The sequence below is a fragment of the Leptodactylus fuscus genome, chromosome 8, assembly GCF_031893055.1.
Source record: "Leptodactylus fuscus isolate aLepFus1 chromosome 8, aLepFus1.hap2, whole genome shotgun sequence".
NCBI lineage: Eukaryota > Metazoa > Chordata > Amphibia > Anura > Leptodactylidae > Leptodactylus > Leptodactylus fuscus.
In genome coordinates, this window is record NC_134272.1 from 61634180 (window position 1) to 61654920 (window position 20741).

General features: G+C 42.4%; 1 protein-coding gene across 1 annotated transcript in view; it reads right to left on the minus strand.

Annotated features, from left to right (window-relative positions):
- The window catches only part of CWC22 (CWC22 spliceosome associated protein), a 66742-nt gene that overhangs the window by 21506 nt on the left and 24495 nt on the right, over positions 1 to 20741 (minus strand). The window contains exons 11-15 of the mRNA XM_075286071.1: positions 19800 to 19907; positions 15311 to 15392; positions 10944 to 11004; positions 2692 to 2769; positions 484 to 636 (exon numbers count right to left, since the gene is read on the minus strand). Coding sequence (XP_075142172.1) covers positions 484 to 636; positions 2692 to 2769; positions 10944 to 11004; positions 15311 to 15392; positions 19800 to 19907 — 482 coding nt within the window. The remainder of the gene's footprint in view (positions 1 to 483; positions 637 to 2691; positions 2770 to 10943; positions 11005 to 15310; positions 15393 to 19799; positions 19908 to 20741) is intronic.

Sequence of the window (20741 nt, forward strand, 5' to 3'; positions counted from 1 at the left end):
TTCTTACCTTTGTGAAGTCTTAAGAGCATTGTCATGTTCATTATGAATAATACACTGAAAATTCGACTGTAATAGAAAAAGGTAATGTGCGACTGTCTCCACCATGGAAGATTTCGCTTGTAGATACAACACAGTACAAAATAGGCAGTTTAGGATGATGGCAATCCTGTGAATTTAGAGTTTAATGTGGCCTTCTGGGCAGGACAATGGGCTTCAGTAGCAAACAATACCTGTAATGTCCTCTTATAAAGCTCCTCTTGAAAGCTAGCCACAGGACAGACTTATAATTGATCTTTCTACATAGAACAGATCCTGGCCAGTGAACAGGAACATTATAATATGTGGCACAGAACAAAAGGCTTCCACGTGCACAAATGTACAAGGAACGAATTTAATCGTGAAATAAAGCTGAAAGCTCTAGCGCTTAGACAGCGGGCCATTGAAAAGACAATTTAAAACCAGCAAAGCCATATAGTCACTTACACTCCAAGGAATAGAGTCTGTGTAGAGGAGATGGGCAAACATCTTTGCGACATTTCTCAGTTTGTTCGTTTCCAGGCGGTGAATAGTCTCATACTGCTCTTTGAAAATGCTTTCAAAAGCCTCCATGTATTCTTTCTTTAACAAACAGAAACGCTGGAGCAGAAAGGAAAATGGTCTCAATTACACAGTAGACAAGGAAGAAATCGAACAATTTTAGGGATGCGGGGTTTAAAGAGACACCACACCTAATATACATCCCATAACCAATTGCAGCGGAGCAATGGATGCGTTGGCAGATGCAAATGCAAATCCCATTCAATGCAGGAATAATAGGCATCCTGTCCACAGCGCAGACAAACAAACCGCATACGATCATGTACTGGATGTGGAACGGTAGCGGATTTGGGGAGGATTTAGGCAAAAAAAAAAAAAAAATTCACTCCGAATCCATGACGTGGACATTTCTTTACAGATGAATGACAAAGATCCATAGACCTCACTTATAAGGGTTGTCCAAGACCCATAAAAGGCCGTAGTGGTCAAGGGATGTCATCGCTGCACCCAAGTAAACGAAAACTGTAGAAGGGTATTGGAGAGGAGGTGCAGGAATTGTAGGGTGTCTACCAGGGAAGTTATGAGGCGTTCCATTAATAACACTTCTGCAGTCTATCACCATAACCCAGAATAGCAACTCAATCCCACCGATAGATAGGTTAGGGTCACCTGACTCAAAAGGAGATTTCCCCTTATGAATCTGTCTTTTCAATGTGGGTATTTCACCACTTTTGCATATGAGCTCTCTGTAAAGCAACTAGGGGGCAGCCATGGCTCCAGAGAGGGACGTGGCAGTACCTTTGCTGCTCCAAGGCGCTAATTTTGACAAAAAACAGCAGTATCTTGGAGACACAGGCACCTATTCACAATGGGGAATATGCCATTTCATTCAGGTGACCCTAAACTATCTGACTTTAAAGAGAGTCTGTCACTGTACAATTCTACCCTGTTTGAGGACAGCACAGCAGAAGTAGAATGGGCTCCATCACGAGCCCAAATGTAGGAACATCAGCAGAAGAACAAGACTTTTGTCTACCACTGCACTTTTTACAGCTACTGTTAGGTTCAACAGCAAATGTTCCTATGCACTGAGCACCCCCTAGTGGTGGCTAAAGGCAGCAAGTTTTATTACTCGAAGCTGTGTGGAGGAAATTTTTCAATGCATTTGTAGCAGGTGGCTGGCAAAAATACGGGGCTAATTTGCACAAGGCATGCCAAAAGCAGAAATTTTTGCCAAATGGCCATAAAACAGCAACTTTATCCCCTTCACCACATGCTTGCCCCTATTCTTAAAAGCTGTAACATATGCTCTGCCTGCACCAGTTAATGAACCTGACATGTGATCTACAATTCTTGAAATTCTACACAGATGTCTCTTATTTGTGCTGCCAACCTGAAGATAGACCACACTGCCATATGGTGGGTTTTTTGCCTGGTGCTGTAGCGTGGTGCATATAGGGAGATGTTGAGACAAATCACATCCTATACAGATGCCTTGTATGTACGCCGACTATCTGAGAAAACATCTCTCTTCCGTTCCTTCACATTCTGAGCAGCGCACACCGCACTGATGACGCTCCAAGCGGCGTCTGCCCCACATCCCCTGCTCCTTTATATACAGCTTGCCCAGCAGTGAGGACACACCGGATGGGCCTCGCCCCACAAACCCTGTTCCACAGCAGCAATGCCCAGACAGTAAATGGCCGTCCCACTGTTGATACAACAGCAATGACATCCTGTATGGTCTCTGGCAGTGACCCCACTGATGGGTTGCCATCAGCTCATGATGATCAGTATTACTGATAAGGGGAACGATGGAAAATTGAAACAGTGGGTAGAATATTTTTTTTATTTACGACATTTGCCATAGACTGCGGCAAAAAGCCTTTCAAAGTAGTAACTAAATAGGTAATGCTAGGATCACATTTTCTCTGGGCTCTCAGTCATTCGGGTCCACCAGGGGACCCAAATGACTGAGAGCCCATCTGCTAAAATAGCGGTTACCCACAGACCCCATAGACTATAATGGGGTCCAATTGGGTGTCTGTCGCTTTATACTGAAACTGGTGGAGAGAAAGTCATCGTACGGAAACTCTGACGCAGATGTAAACCTAGCCTCAAGGTGACAAAAGAGAAAAGAGCAATTTGACTTACCCCAGCCAGCAGACCAAAAAACTTCTCGTAGGTTCTCTGCTGAGCGCAGCAATCCAGGATCATGTTGCACAGTTCTTTCTGTTTAAAAATAAAATTGAAATATTCAGTAAGCAGATTTTCTTTCCACAGCTGCAGCACAATAGACTGTAAGCTAAATGTGCAGAGAGGCATTTCCCATTTGTTTTACTTCTTAAGTAACTGTAATGAATACAATAAAATATGATTGCGTTAGAGGTTTGTGCATGGCAGCCATATATTGATGACAATGCACTCCAAGCCCTTTAATATTGTACATGACATTATATTTGGAGAGCAATTCAGCATTAATAAATATGTTAAGCACAGCACGTGTTCTTAAAAGGAACAGCCGGCGGAAGAATGAGAATCGCAAAGCTGCGCAAACAAACAAGTCAGAAGGAAATACAGTGGCGGGTAATGCTGTCTACATACAGGCAGGCGATGCTGTATCAATGCTAGTAAAGGGTTAAATAAAAGGCAAAACAAAAAATATTATAATTTATTAAAACTGGCGTTCTGCATGCCAGTCCTAATGAAGTCCCCGGCTGGCACTAACTAATTAATAAAGCCATCTTAAGAGGCTTAAAGGGGCAAAAAATGTTTATTTAAAAAATCTCTCTTAGTGCTATTAATGGGTTAATAAATGCACCCATATACCTTAAAGGGCGGGTTAACATCTGCGCCCCGGTCTTTGTTATGCAGATTTCCGTTTACTGCCCAAAACTGGACAAGAGACAGAAACCTGCAATAATTTTTCAAACCCATTTGGGTTTGAAAAGTGCCCAGCCGTGAGCGCCGGTGAGCGTTTTGTGCTCTCCGCGGCGAAACGTTTTTTTTTTTAGAACCGGACACAAAGTCGGACATGCAGGACTTTGTGTCTGGTTAAAAAAAAAAAAAAAAAAAAAACACGTTTCGCCACGGAGAGCACAAAACGCTCACGGCCAGACACTGACTGCCAGGTTTCAGTCTTCTGTCAGCAGAAAACGGAAACCTGGAGAACGGAGACCGGGCGCTGGTGTGAACCCCACCCTTAGCGTGTTTTGAGTGATGTCTGGGAGCTCCTGGCGTCTCCTGCTTTCGGTCACATACTTCTGCTCCCTGCGATGTAACTTCCTCACTAACCCCTCTCACCTTCCTCCCCCCCCCCCCTCTTCCTTTCTCCCTCCCTGTCTCTCTAGCTATCCCACCTTTCCCTTCCTACTCAGCCCAACCCCCGACCCATATTATATACTTAACGTCCACACTTACGGCCACAAAAATTGGAAGAAGGCATGTGCAGTCGGCTCTGCCCGAGGCCCGATGTAAGAGCCGACTGCGCATGCCCAGAAGTTTGAAACCCAGGATGGAAGAAGACGTTGGAAGGAAGGCTGTTTCAGATGAAGACAGAGGCATCGCTGGAGATTTCTCTTGCAGCATTGGCGACGCCCCCAGTGCTGCGAGAGAACTCCTTTGCATACTGAAGAAAACACAGATTTATACCGAACGGCCGTGCTGAGAAGACATCTAAAGGTAGGAGAAGAATAGCCTTTCTTAAGGCTATGCCTACATGTTAGTCAGTAAAAAAAGGTATCCAATGATAGGATCCCTTTAAACCCAGTACTGTCTATAAGGCACACCCATAAGCGGGATCTTATCTCATTATCTTTTCTATTATTTGCTTATTATTACATTAAGCCACAACCTTTAGATTTTCTTGGTCTAATTTCTTGGAATATGGCCGTTCAATCAGCTCATCTCCCTCCCAGTCCATTAAGTATTTTCCCTTTCTCGGGTTTACTTTATGTAATTTGTTACCGTACACAAGAAGAAAACCAAATGTGCGATCTAAATACATATCAATTCCTTAACCCCATTGTCCCATGTAATTGTGTACGGACATTAGTTTGCAGCCTTCCTCGTGAAGGAAGAAATTACCACAATCAGACCCTACTTATACAGAACGACTCCAAAACATAAATGCAGCCTGCAGGGTATTATTATAAGAAGCCAATGAATTGTGTCTTGTACAACACTATGAAACATGGTTTGATGGTAATGAAGGCTGTTGCAGCAGCAAAGGAAATTAATTCTGAACCCAAATGTGCAAAAAGCCCTTATCCCTTGTGGTTTTTAGTAATTAACTATTTTAACATTTTAATTAAATATGCCAAATCTTAAAGGTAATTCGAGAAGTTTGAAGGCATTTTAATTCTTCTTGACATATGCAATGTGCTCTGTACAGCTCTAATCTAATAACCTATTAAGCTGATGGTATTTTTTCCCCCCTTTTTTAAGCTACAGGGGTTAAAGTAGCACTCCGGCTAATTGTTCTCAACATGTAATGCTAATTTACCAGCTGTATTCGAGCACTGTAATGTGTCTCATCCTGGCTGAGTTGCATGTGCACATCTTAAACCCTTTCATTGTGGTCAGGGGTGTCATGTGATTCCTGGTCTGACCACAAGGCCACAGAATGCTTTAAGCCCTGATTCACATGAGTGTGTGGGTGTCCAATTTATCTGCTTGAACTCTATGCAAGGAAACGGCCAGAATAGTTATTTATGGTGCTAGGAGTCCCTGCCTCTTAGTAAAATACGGTCCCGCACCGACTGATGCCTGCGATCAGGGACTGCAGTAGTCATGGAGAGTATTACGGGCACCGTGGCTATGTGAAAGAAGAAGCCATGATGCCAGTAGAGCTATCAGGACTAATAGTGGGCAGGATAGCCTAGCTTAGCATAGCTGGGTGGGCTAGTAGTGGGCGGGAAAGCTTTATGTGGTTTAGCTAGGGAGACAGGGAGAGGGAGCAGTGACAGGGAGGTAGCATGGAAGGTACAAAGGAAGTTACCTAGTAGGTAAAGTAGGTAAACAAATGCAGAAGATACCACAGACATCACTCAAAACAGGCAAAACTCTGTAGTCTCAACAAGGAAATAAGGTGTAAAGAAATTCTGTCATTAGAACCCAGACCCAAAGGCAGATTCTGCAGGACTAGGGTGATATGCTGAGTTCTGGTGACACACCAGACTGACGCTGCCTCGGTCTCAAACGCCAAAGGTATGTTGGGAAACACAAGCAGCACACAAACAATTTTTACTAGACCCCACATATTTAGTGTAAAATGCTGCATAAACAAAATAAATTACTTTTAACCATGTTTATCTATTTATATACCCTCAACAAAAAAAAAGGACAAATTGCTTGAAGCAGGCAACGCAATATTGGTGATCACATAGAAATCAGTACAATTAGGCGGCCATCTGGGCCCCTACAGAAAAAAAAAATTGGACTCTTTTCACGAGACAGATGTCCATAAAACAGGCGAGAAGGATCCAACTTTGTTTATTGTCCCTAAAAAGTCAGGAGGCAATTCAGCATTTGCAATGTAGGGGAACTCTTAGAAAACAAGCAGGCTGGACTGGTGTAGTGGAGGCGAAAATACCTGCAATTTTTTTTGGATATATTTTTGGCAACCTAAAAAAAAATTATGTAATTTACAAAAAATGGATAACTAAATAAAACTGTAACAGAGGCCTAGTGAAAAAGACCCAAGTAAACATAGCCCAATGAAGGGTACTATAAAAGGTGGCAATAACTTAGCTTATGTAAATTGAAGATTTTCCTAAATATATTGCTTTAGAAATGCTGTTTTGTTTGCCTGCTATGTGACATTATTCCTCCCATTGTTTGCACAACGTTTCCACAACACTGGAACTGTGATAGGACAAGTGACATCACTCACTGGTATCTACAGCTCTGCTGGCAGGACAATTATTTCAGCTAATTGCAGTTTGCTGATAAAGCCAAGGCTGTTATCTCTCTATGTAAACACACAGATAACACCGAGTCAATTCTCTACAAACATATGCATATTATCTGATCTGCATTTATATCACATTTCTAGGAATCATAAGTATTGAGATACTTCATTGTGTCCTGTTCAGCAAGCTGGATGGGGGGGGGAATAAAGAAAGTGAGAAGAGGAAACAGCAGGCAAAGCTTCTAAAACAGGGAGGTGAGAAAACCCCTTTAATATGTCACTAATGTTCCTAACAGTGTTTTACGCTCTGTATGTGAAATACAGACCTCACTGGATGAAGCCAACACCTGCCAGTGCTAACACCTTCTTTTCAGGATTTGACTTTCTGAACTCAATAGACCACAAGCACTTCTATTAAGGACATAACCCTCAATATGTCCCTATAATACTCTGTCAATTAGTGCATGACCAGTCAGTACATACAAGAAAAAAACTAAAACACAAGATAGCCATTGGATCAGAGGATTTTTTTTAGCGCCTTAGGATAACCATGAGAGATCCCCTTTAAAAATTGTACCACCTAGATTCTCTCTCTTTTTAATAAACATAAAGTAGACTGTTACCGTATTTTCCGGACTATAAGGCGCACATAAAATACTTCGATTTCCTCAGAAATCGAAAGTGCGCCTTATAGTCCGGTGCGCCTTATATAAGGCTTGAAGCGGCGGCACGCGAGGAGTTAAGCGGCGGCCGCCGGCAAAGTCTGCATGCCGCTTCCATACATTGCAATGGGAGCGCGCTATTCAAATAGTATTCGTTCATCTCTAACTATTTGAATAGCGCGCTCTCATTGTAATGTATGGAAGCGGCATGCAGACTTTGCCGGCGGCCGCTGCTTAAAGAGATTCTACTAGAGATGAGCGAGTACTGTTCGGATCAGCCGATCCGAACAGTACTCGCTCAACTCTAGATTCTACCATTAAAAGAACCTCTTCCCCCTAACCACGTCGGAATAGCCTTAAAAGACTATTCGTCTCTTACCTTTCCCATAGCCAGCGCCGCCTTCTCCCTGAGCTGTGTTCGCGCCTTCCGTGTCGTCTTCTTTGGGCCTCATGGATGACGCATGCGCAGTCGGCTCTGGCTGCGAGAGCCTGTTAGAGCCGACTGCGCATGCGTCATCCATGAGGCCCAAAGAAGACAGAGACGGAGCTGCGGAAGAAGGCGGCGCTGGCTATGGTAAAAAGGTAAGGAGATTATTCCGACGTGATCAAGAAGGAAGTTCTTTTAAAGGTAGAATCCCTTTAACTCCTCGTGTGCCGAGCGCTTCCATTCATTTCAATGGAAGCGTAGCATTGAAATGAATAGAAGCGGCTGGCACGCGGGGGGTTAAGCGGCCGCCGGCAAAGTCTACCGGCCGCCGCTTTCAATCATATAAGGCGCACCGGACAGCGCTGCGCCTTGTAGTCCGGTGCGCCTTATATATGGACCTAGGCAGGACTATAAGGCGCTCATGGGTAATGCGCCTTATAGTCCGGTGCGCCTTATAGTCCGCAAAATACGGTAATAGCATTTAGAGATCAGCTTTACAGTAGTCACATGGACTATGGGAATCTGTAATTTGAAGAGAACTCATGACTTATATGCAGGGGAGTAACTTGAGCGGGTGCAGTCGCACCAGGGCCCAGGAGTCTTAGGGGGCCCATAAGCACTGGCATCAGTATTGAGATTGCAGTTCCCATCTGGCCCATAAGCCAAGGAAACCCACAGTAAGGTGGATGAAACTCCTTAGCACCTGTAACCATCACTATCAAGAATTTGCTGTAGGAATGAGGTAGGGGGTCCCGAACAAAAGATTGCACCGGGGCCCACAAGACTTTAGATACACCACTGCTTATATGGGAGTGTGGTGGATTTGCCTTTACAAGCAGGTGGAGTAGATAAGCTCTGACCATCACCTACATGTGAATGGTAAAGAACACGAAGTGCCAGTCTATTAGCCTTAGGGGGTAGAGAGAAAACTAAAAGACATCAGGATTTCCTTGCGACATAAAAAGCTAGAAAAAACAAAACAAAAAAAAACACCGAAATTCTAACACACATACTACAAACTTATTTAAGAAGATGCTCAAGTCAGACACTAGACCAAACAAGTCTAGCCAGGCATAATGATAGCTTCCATGTAATGTATTCCACATTCATAATATTCTTTACCTAGTGTAGACCAGCGGTCACCGCATTTGCTGTATTTTGTTCTATTCCTTCATTACAGAGCTCCATCTCCATCTTAACTACAGACAACATTCCTCGCAAGGTGGCTAAAAACCCACTAAATATACTCCAAAGCAATTATCCCGCACAATGCAATGGTTTTTGATTCTTTTTTTGGGTGCACGCGACAAATGGCACTTTAGACGTAACTACTATCTCCGTGTTGTAACTGCCAATTTGTGTCTTGTAGCAAGATGCATGCCGGACGGAGAAGAGATGTACTCTGCAAAAATAGACTCGCAAAAGGAAACGTGTCAAATCCAAAACATATCGGGCAGTTATACGGGCGATTTAACAGCATCGGCTCCACAGTACATAGAGCAGAACTACAATAGAAATAAAAAAGCCTACGTGCAAGAAAAAAAAAAAAAAAAGATTACAGGGCCAAAAATAAGCTGCTCTACTCTCCCTCCATTTGCTGTATAGTTTGGATTTTATTTTAAGCGCCCAACTTTTCACTTCTAAAAGAAACACAGAACATCATTAAAAAAAAAACCAAAAAAACTGAGACACACATATAGAAATCTGTCCCTGGATCTCGTCCATACCCCCACCCTCCTCCGCAGACAGCTGGTCAGAGTAGAACAAAAAGGATTGTCAAGCCATTGCCAAGCCAAGCCCATCACCCCTAGACAGAACACATCGGAAGATCAAGCACTGTGGAAATTTTAGGATTTCTAAAAGACAGACTGACGGCGAGGACAACTAGAGTTCCTTCACTTCTAGGTTTAGTGTCCCTTTAAAAACTAGAGCGAGGATGGGGCCATCACGAGTAAAAGCAGCTTTCACCACACGCAACATCTGAAAAGCAAAGCCCTATAAATCATGGTGTCTGGAAGCCTTGATGTGACTTTCCTGTGGGATGATCTGCCAAGATACAAGATAGATGCTAAGAAGGAAAACATAAAGTGAAGACAGGGATTGCCAGCAGGCCGTAAATAGTGGAGTATAATTAACACCTTATTACATGTTTAATTAATCTGACATGACATGGAACGGTATAATCTGCAGCGCCGGCCACTGTAGGCTTCAAAGGTTGTTTGCGTTACCAGATATGTGCTATTAAATCACAGATAAAACGCCCAGTTCCTGTTTCCAGGAAAACCGGGACAGCCATTCTATTACTAGTGGTCTTCTGCACCCATAAAAAATAGCGCCTTAATTAAAGGGGTTGGGAACTTTCTAAAAATATTTATAAAAATCCCCTAAACTATTCGCCACCTGACTTACAACTGTAAATCCCATCATATGTTCTGATTTGACTATAATGGGGTCCCTTGGGCGTCCGTAGTTTTTAAAACAAACTGATGGAGAAAAACGTCCCCCGTGCAGGAATTTTTACTCCAAGGATTTGATACACACTGTGACGGAGTCTGCAGCAGAGATTACAACGCATATGTGAATGTAGCCTTATCGCTTCTGTTCAGCAGAAGGCCTCCAGGTCCTCATTTGTGGCCCTGGGATCATATGTCAACACATTAAGCCTCGACTGCAGTGTGAACGTAGCCTTACCCCCTTTCCAATTCAGCAGAAGGCTCCCAGGTCTTCATTTGTGGGCTATGTCAACACATCAAACCTCAACGGAGTTCACACAGAGTTTTTTGGTCAGGAATCTGCCTCAAAATCAGCCTCCAAAAAAAGCCTCCCAATAGAACTCTATTGGGAGGCTTTTTTTTGGAGGCTGATTTTGAGGCAGATTCCTGACCAAATTCCTGACCAAAAAACTTTGTGTGAACTCAGCCTGGTATTGCATTCTCCATAAAATAACAAAACTGGAGCATCTTATATCAGAACAAAGTTTGAGACGCCACTGTTAAGCTAGATTCACACAAACATTGAGCAAATTGGCATCTTCATGGCACCCGATTTTGCAGATTCCTCAAACATTTGAACATACTGAGAGATCTGTGAAAATGTACAAAAATAGGTAGTCCATGAAAATGGAGCAAAACAAAAAATAAATAAAAAAATTGGTCATGTGAATAAGCCCCATTCAACCAGATATGACGTTTGTGTGAATGTAGGCCTAGGCTTATTCACATGACATTGAAACAGTCTAAGTTAAAATGAGAGTGAATAGGTAAAGTCAAGTTATGGACTACGAACCAATATTTGGAGAGTCCCGCAATCTTTATGATGAAACTTACACCTTTATTACATACAGCTGAGGTCAGAAATGTAATATACAGACATTACTGGTACGTCCATGTTACTGTGCAAAACTTACCGTCTGACTGTCCGGGAAGTCCATCTTTATTAGTTTGTGCGCGCATTCCTCAAAATCTAAACTGAAAAGTAAAAAAATATATATATATATATAGTTAACAAATTCAGCACAACTTCTGTTACTTGACTTACTACTATTCTGAGTGGTAGAACGCACATCAATAACATAATGCTATCCTAGGGAGCTGTGCTCCGCTACACACAATATCTCTTCACAGATTTGAGGTTTTAAGTGATTTTCCAGCATTTTGAGATTGGTGACCTTTCCTAAGGGTAGGCCATCAATATCAGTTCTGTGGGGGTTCACCATTATCAGCATTCAAGCTGAGGTGCAGTAACCCGTCACAGCCACTAGTCAGTACTACTACTACTACTGTATAGTACTGGTGACTGCTGAGAACAGTGGTTCGGTGGGGTTATCCAGTGTCGGACCCCACTGATCCTATGTTGATGACTTATACATGTGATCCAATACCATAAAGCTGAATACTTTAACTCCTTCCGGGAAGGACAGAAAAGAAAGCAATTTTGCAGACGTTTTTTTTTTTTTCCATGCGATAAATAAGCAACATAAATAACATGGCAACTTTATTCTGCTGGTCAGAACAATTTTGGCGATATCAAATTTATATTCTAAATGTGTTTTTTAACTTTTGCACAATAATACATTTAAAGGGGAAAAATATAATATATATATTTATTATCATCACCATATACACTCATAGATCCCTTATATATTATAGTTATTGTTAAACAGCTGTGGTCAGTGTTAATACACAATTGCGTCTGGTACAGCTGACAGCCACAGCCGATAGCACCAGCGCTGGGTCCCAGACATGGCATCACTAGCCATCACCAGACTCTGCCATAGTTTATCATGGGGCAGAAAGTGGATTAAGAGAACCCATCATATCACAGTCATGTCTTTCTAAACTTAGGCCTAGCTCACATCTGCGCTCAGTATTCCATTTGGGAACCCACCAAATACAATACCGAACGCGTTAAAAAAGCGGTTAGCAGAGAAACCAGACAGACCCCATAGACTAAAATGGGGTCTGTGTGTTTTCTGCACGAATCATGTGGAGTGAAAAGTACTTCAAGCAGCACTTTTCGCTCCACATGATTCCTGTAGACACTGCGCAGAAAACACACAGACCCCATTACAGTCTATGGGGGTCCGTGTGGTTTCTCTGCTAACCGCTTTTTAACACGTTCGGTATTCTGTTCAGGGGGTCCCCAAGTGGACTCCCCAAACGCAGATGTGAACCAGGAGTCCAATGGGCAGTCCTACTGACAGGTGACTGACAGGAGTCCAGTGGGCGGTGCTTTTATACTGTGAGAATAGGGATTTAAATTAATTTATTACAAGTTATGGTGAATCTTTTCCAACAAGCCTATATATTAACCTGCTCAGCTCCTTCTGCTCTATAACATGCCATCAACAGATAGCACTGCATTCACAACATGATAGGTTCCCTTTAAATACTGACCATGACCAGCCCAACTAAGTTCCATCTGAGATTCTAGGAACAGTCTGTTCTAATGCAGTGTAAAAGTAGCATTTACATTAAACTTTAAATTGCATATTAAAAAATAAATTAAAAAAAATCTCAAGTACCATTTAAAAAATAAAAATACAAAAATCTCACATTTGTACCATAAAAGAAAAAATAAAAGTCAGAAAAGTTTAAAATGTGCTTCTTCTACAATAGAAGTGCATGGATCAGTGTAGAGAGCTGGCAGGAAGGTGATAAGTACAGCGGGGAGACTTAACATTACTATCAAATACATTTTGCAAAATCTGAAAATTGCCTCCGAGGGAAGCCGGGGCTGTTAAATCATTAGGGGATTTTCAGATGAAATCAGATACATTTATTGCAGAAAAGCACCGGTAGAGTTATAGGAGTGGGTAGACTCCATTAAGCATCTGTAGGTATAAGTACATTTTACGGTCACAAAAAGCCATTACACCAGCATTATTTTGATCCGGGCTTTTTGCCGATCGCACATATTTGAAAGCCAGACATTATTTTGCTTCTGACTTTTTTTTCCCCCTGCATTGCTGAAAAATAAATAGGAAAAATAGATGGATCCAAGTCGGATGAAACAGCCGCATTAACATCCGATTAACAGCAGGTAAAATTAGGCAGAACAAGGCCGCCTGCCTAAGACAAGAATATGAATGTGCCAGCTCAGCCCGAGCATATATAGCCATAGAGACACACCAATAGCAAATAATAATAGTCAAAAGCAGTGTTTTTGTGCTAGCAGGAGAGGGTTATTCTCTTTTTTAAGATGAAGATGTAATGGGTTGTGAATCAATTAGAATATTTGCAATGAGTTAGACGTGCCAAAACATTTGTACAAAAAGCAGAAGCATTTAGGCTGCAGGCGGCCAGTGCTCAGCCTATATTTAGTAAACCCTGACCAGTGACCGATAGTCCTGGCATGGACCACCATCACTCTATTCATGCGAATCAACAACAGGGCTTGCGTGGAGGCATTAGTGATGTACTGTATATGAGCTGCGCCTATTTGATGTGCACCGAATAACTTCAGTGCCCTACAGAGTGACGTTGGACAATGCTGGAGCCGTCAATCAAGACCACAGAAAGAGCGGGGCTAGGGTTACTGAGGAGAGTCCGAGCACTTGCCAATCCAGGGAAAGTGAAAGTCCACTGAACACAAGTTGGTTTTCTGTGCAACGAGATTTCTATCAATGGCTAAAGAATTAAAGGGGTTGTCCAGGTAAACATGGACAACCCTTTTAACGTTTAAATCAGCTGGGGCCAGTGAAATAAATAAATGCATACTCACCTGTCCTGGTTGCTCCGGTGTCCTCTGGTTCTTCTGCTCCTGAGTCTCTTCCAGCGTTCTGCTGAAGCCGCTGATTGGTCTCAGCAGTCACGTGACCACTGAGGCCTATCAGCGGCTTTTGCAAAGAGGACCGGTAGTGACATTGTAGGCCCTTCACTGATTGGCCTCAGCGGTCACGTGACCACTGGCCAATCAGTTGAACTCCGGAAGACGGCACCAGAGCAGAAGAACCAGGACACGCAGGAGGATGCTGCAACAATGGGGACAGATGACCATGCATTTTATTTTATTTTTTTTACTGCCCCAGGTTGATTTAAACGTTAAAAGGGTTGTCCACGTTGGATTCAGTCTACTTATTGGTGTTTTTATTGATATATAGGATGGAAACTGGACTACAGTCAGAGCAGCTTAATGGTGGGTGTGGGTACTGGACGCCTACTAAACAGATATTAAATGACCCTTCCCAAGGATAGGTCATCCATTTGTATGGCTTGACAACCCCTATAATCATCACAAATAGCGGATTCAGTTATAGGTACACCTGGACAATGGAATAGCAAGTATGAAATATCATGTGCGTCCTCCACACATTACTAGTAGCGGTATGATATTATTTTTGTGATGGTAGTGTTTGTTTAAACCGTCTACAGCTTTAAGTATTCAACAGCAAGTAACATCAAAGGCAATGAGGGGAATTTACTAAGACTGGCGTTTCCTACACTAGTCTTACTAAAGTCCTCAAATGACATGCAGTGAGCCGGAATTATTAAGCGGTTCTGCAACTCTAGGAAAAAGAAAAAAAAAAAGGACATACACTGCCATAAGGCAGAAAGTCCACTGAACGCAAGTTGGTTTTCTTTGCAACATAAAAATGAAAATACAAGTAGTTACAAGGAATTTGTATTTTCTCCTCATGTTTGTGTGGGTTTCCACCAGGAACTCCGGTTTCCTCCCACAATCCAAAAACATACAGATTTAGATTGTGCGCCATACTTGGGACAGTGTAGACAGTAACTCTGTAAAGTGCTTTGGAATACGATGGCGCTATATAAGTAAGCTAAGTGAACATACAAATTAATTAAATTAATAAATAATAAATAGATGAGTTAATAAATTGTGCTCAGTAACGCCAAGTCTTCTTGTTTGGTTTTGCTCCACTTTCACGTTCCTTATAGGTAGCTTTCGTCTTTATACTCAAGCATACTACTCATGCTACTTTTAGATTTGCCTTCCAACACAGCCTGACAATTTTGTCACTTTTACACAGTTTGTGTTGGCAGACACCAGCGTTCATATTTGTCAGCAATTGAACATGTCTGAAGGGAGAGAGCGCCTGAGGTGCCTGCTTGTCAGCTATACATAATGTGTTTCTGAAAGAGGGACAGCATGGTGCCTGCAGAAAAACAAGTAGCACTGGGAGCAGGGTGGGGTGGTAATGGTAACACTAAGGGGCCATTATGGAAGTGGAAATTAAACCCCCAAAATGAAATGACACACTAAAAATATATTCCGCTAAATATAATACTTTCTAGCACTGAAAACACCACTTACCTTGACTGGATTGCAAGATAAATTGTCCGCCGGAAAGAAACCAGATTAATTTCTGTTTTGTCATGAATGGTTATTTTCTCTCCTGAAAAACACATAATAAATGAATATAAGTGTAATATAATCACGTAAAACGGTTTGATATTTTGGGCTGTTATCACGTCTCGTCATTAAAGGAACACTAAACCTATAAAACAATACAATTCCCCAGCCGTCGCTCCATTACTCTCCTGTCCTTGGTTCTATTCTGTCTCACGTTACAGTTAAGACTGAATAGACTTGTGTGTCCAAGGAGCCATGTCCCCTATTCCTCCTCACAGCCATGTCACTGTAATACAGTGGCTGATACAGGAACCTCCCTGCTGTCCTTTGTCTGAAGAAAAACAAAAGGTTCATTAAGACCGGCCCCTTTGCCGATCTGTGACAGTAGACAGACCTGCTCAGCAGGAGAGGATCACCTCTGTTCTCTAAAAAAATTTTCTTATAAAAAAAATATGCGTTAGGACCACGAAGACCATTCTTCAGACTGACAATATTGAGGCCTACCACATTTCTTCTGTAATTTTAGCTTTTATTTCTGATGTTCGTGTTCCTCATGTATGAACAGAACCGCATGCATGCAGCCTGCACAGAAACACACAAACTCCTTATGAACCTGTACAAACAGAGCGCAGTCTGCTCTAAGTATCACCGTACTGAAGTCCGAATTAATAAAGTTGTTTTTCTTTAGAGACATACTCTCGCACACAGCTATGGTGTATATAGTGGTTCTGCTTTAATGGAGAGAAAGAGGTAGTTTTAATACATTGTACAGACAAAGAACAGGTTGGACTAGTATAATTAGCATAACATGATAGGTGGCAAAGTTGCAAAATAGTTCTGACACATGGCTATTGGATAAGAAACCGGAGAGGAGTCGCAATCCAATAAGGCTGAGGGTAGATGTGAGCGCTCTAATCAAAGAGGAGTGTAAAATAGCTGCAGGTATGGCACCACATGGCCCTGGAACCCAAAATGGAGGTTACACAAGATGACACCCTACACACACGGGTACTCTCTTCAGCCCTGCAGGCACAATCTCCTTACAGTCCCGTAGAGACGACTTATGGAGAGACAAATACCCCTTACAGACCTGTAGTCACTCCTTCCAGAGACTTTACAGACTTGTAGACCGTCCATGTTTCTCTTTAGGTGTCCTTAGTATTAAACATTAGCTCTGTTGAAATGAAGTGGGCTGAGCTGCAATACCTGACAAAGGCTATAGATAAGAGTGGCGCCATTTCTGTCTATATATTAGAAGTAAAGCATGGTGGAAATAAATATTTTTTTTAATCTCAACTTTATAGTCCCGTTAAAGGCAAGTCTACCTAGTTATGCATCCAAATGACTGCAGGCAATGCTTGTGTACTTGCTGTTCTCCTGTATCTATGACTTCTGCTAATATGACTGTATCAGGTGTTTCTTCTCATGGACTCTCTTTATATGAAGCCTTCAATAACATAAGGTTACTAAGGACACGGCACTAGACAGACCGAACCTGAATAAACAGCCGCAGCGAAGCTAGACTTAAATGTGAACGGAAAAACAAAGTTGACAAAGTTGAGGCAGACAGATTTGTGGGGTGAGCTCATCTTTATTCCGTATTACCTCAGCTCCTGCCTTAATTTATCTTCTAATAGTCTCGGTGCCAGTCTGCCTCACACGGGCATTCCCTATGCCACTTCTCCTACACCCACTCCAGACTGTCAGACATCCATTTCATCCATCTCTCGCAGATTATTCATTTGTATTTAGTCACAGCCCTACTACAACTATGAGGAACCGGTTCCTTAATGTTTACTTGCTTTCTAATCCCTGTTTTTAATTTTCTGCAATGAAGATACGGGACGAATACTATTAATATATGCAGATTTATGTCGGAAATGGAATCATTGGTTTTCATCCTGTATATAAATTGCTATGCAAATAACTAAACTGTTGACAGATAATCTAAAAAGGACCTGAATAGCTAATCGTTCTGGCTCCTTAAGAAAATAAACCCAGACCTTCAAAAACAACCTGTCCATCTTAAAGGGGTTGTACTGAATTTTGAAGTTTTCATATCAGTAAGATAGGGGATAACTTCATGACTGGAAGGTGTCCAACAACTCGGACACCTACCAACAGTAGAGGTGTGTAAACTGTGTAAGCGGCCATTTTCTTGTGGCCGCTTATACAGTAAGCTGGTGTGAGCGGCCATTTACTTGTGGCTGCGGGGCATGGGCAGTCGGCTCTGCCTGAGGCCCAATGGCAGAGCCGACTGCTCATGCCTGGAAGATTGAAACCCAGGACGGAAGACGACGCAAGGAGAGGCTGTTCCAGATGAAGATAGATAGAGGAAAGGACCAGCCTTGCAGAGGACAGGCAGAAATTCAGCGCTCACCCAGTTTTGAAAAAATGGAAGGCAACTTGGGTGAGCACTGAATTTCTGCCTGTCCTCCGCAAGGCTGGTCCTTTCCTCTATCTTTGTTTGATGTCCCTGAGACTGTTATCAGCGGCTGCCTTCCGGTTCCCTACTGGTTTCTTGTTTATCACGTCTATTGGTTGCTGTGTCAAACACAACCAAGCCAGGTGAGCGGACACCTGTTTTGCTCTATTTTTCTCATTTATATACCAAGGGTATTACGCAAAGAATGGCTCGGTGCCAGGGATTTTGTTTTCTTCTCTTTCCAGATGAAGATAGAGGCATTGCTGAAGATTTCTCTCGCAGCATTGGGGACACCCCCAGTGCTGTTTGAGTTCTGAGGACCGCCCCCAGTGCTGCAAGAGAACTCATTTGCATACCAAAGAAAACCAGGATTTCTACCGAACAGCGGCGCGGAGAAGACATCTAATGGTAGGAGAAGAATAGCCTTTCTTAAGGCTATTCCTACGTGTTAGTCAGAAAAAAAAGGTATCCAATGATAGGATCCCTTTAAGTCTTTTTTGCTGATCTTATGATGGATGAGAGCAATGGCTTATAATTAAATTAATGTGAGCCCAGCCTTAGCTTTATCTATGCAAAACTGAGCCACTTCGTTATTATGTGCCTCCATATCCATATATTGTATGTACTGTATAATAAAAGTTGAGTAGGAGGAGGTTTTAAGATTGTTATTCTCTACAGAAAACCTCCAACTGTTCACCATAAATAATAAACCGCCAACGTAAAGCAGCAGACATTTCTAGTTATCAGAAGATGGATCCCCTGCTTAGGACAGCCATTATAACCCGGACAATTTCATTTTCCAGTCTACAGGACATCACAGACTTCAAGGATTTCCCTTTTTTTAATCACCGTTCTGGAGGGCAGTTCCAGCTGCATGAACAATGTCCATTCTTCATCAGGTGTATATGAAGTAGGATTGCTCAAGTATGGCAACAGCAAGTGTAAAGACAAAGGGTTTAGGCTCCTGCTGTTCTGTTCCATCTTTGGATGAAGACTATAAAGTAGGCCTTTCGCCACCTCCGCCAATTCAAGCTCTTAGCATTTGTTAGTAGGTGCTGCTCCACTGATTCCAGAGCAGTTGGAATCTTCTCTCTAGTCCCCACCCAAGCAACAAGCAAATGTGCTATTTAAGCTCTGTAATGTCAGAAGGGCAGTGTCAGGAATGGGTTGCGTCTCAGAGCTCCAACCAGAGGCAGCCAGTGTCAGAGCTCAGAATAACATCCCTTGTCTGCTCCTGCCTGACACCGCCCTCCTGACAGTATAGAGCTTAAACAGGTCATTAGGCACCAAAACTAAAAGCATTAATTCCTCAGGAACAATGGGGGCTACAGAAAAATTCAAATTCTGCAGGAATCAGTGGAGCAGTGCCTATTAATTCATGTAAAGAGCTGGACTAGTTGGGAGGTGCTGAAAGATCCTCTATAGTCTATAGTGCTGTACTGTGAGAGGGGTCGTTACTTACTGTCCAATGATAACAAGTACTATCAGGAGGGGAGGGAGTGTTCCTCACCGCTCTCACAGTACAGCAGAATAGAGGCTACTGTGAGGAGGGGCGTTCCTGACTGACTGTCAGAAACACCTTTCTGACAGTGAAGAGCTACGGTACCGGCACCGATAGCTCTTCACCGGGGACACAGAACAGGAAAGCCAATAGTGCGCTGAATTCAGCGCACTATCAGCTTCCAGCAGTGTAATACACTGCACCGGAGGTGAAAGGTCCTCTTTAAAAGGGTTTACATACCCAAGAGGACAGGGCTTAACTACAGTTCTATCCTACTGCAAATAGGGAACATCAGGGAGTGTGCTGCTTCAGCCAGTTGTCTTGCAGCCTATCGTAGCTCAGTATAGACAAGTTGGGGCACGGCTGATATCCTAGAGCAACATTTTAATCATTCAAAATCATGACAATGTATAAATTCCAGCACTTCCTTCATTATCTTTTTTTTCACTCTTTATCTTTAGTGTTCCCTTAAGACTATGCTCGGATTACAATAAAACCACTAGGTTTCTGATGAAGGCACTAACCGTCCTCGCCAGCTTCCTCTGCATTCTCATCGTCCTCATCATCATCGCTGTCATCGTCGCTTCCCCCTTCTTCTCCATCTGAATCACTGTCGCCTTCATCCAAAATTTCTTGAACCAGAGGAAAAAAAAATGCATTTAATAATAGAAATGAATCTGCAACTTATGCAACTAACTCAGAGAAACACACCGCCCCCAATTATTTCCAATAAAACAGAAACAAACTGAACTAAATACTAGCACTTAGGCCAAGAGAGACGGCATTCCGGGCCTGCACTGCCAATGTGTTACTGCACAGTTTTTTGAAAACAAGTATTTTTCTTCCCCAGCAGTTCGTAATGTTAATAAATTCTCTCTAGAGATTTAATGGCTTTGCTAGTTTCGTCTGTAGAGTTATTACACACATTGCAGCAATGACAAGTAAATCATACCGGAGCTTTATTAAAACTACGGTATGAATTTACATTGTAAATATGTATATGAATCTCAACTGCTAGGGGCAAAGTATACAACATGACATATCCGATGGTCTGTATATTATATTTCACGAATGACACGAAGGAAGCTATCCTATAACCTTTGGTACCTTTTGAACAACTTACCTATATACAGATACATAAAAACATTATATTTTTGCAAAGAAAATGATAATCATTTGTGATGCGCTTTTCTCACATGGACTAAAAGCGCAGGAAACATTGCGGAGTAGGGGAGTTAATGGACAACCCCAATAACTACAAGGGTCAGTAGATATACAGGTTGCTAATTTACCTATCAATATAATTTTTGGGATGTGGGAGGAAACCCGCACATACATGGAGGGAACATACAAACTCCATGCAGATATTACCCTTGGTCGATTTGAACCCAGGACCCCAGTGCTGCAGGGCAAAAGTGCTAAGTATATTACATAAAGATCATACGGTATAGGTATATAGGTATACG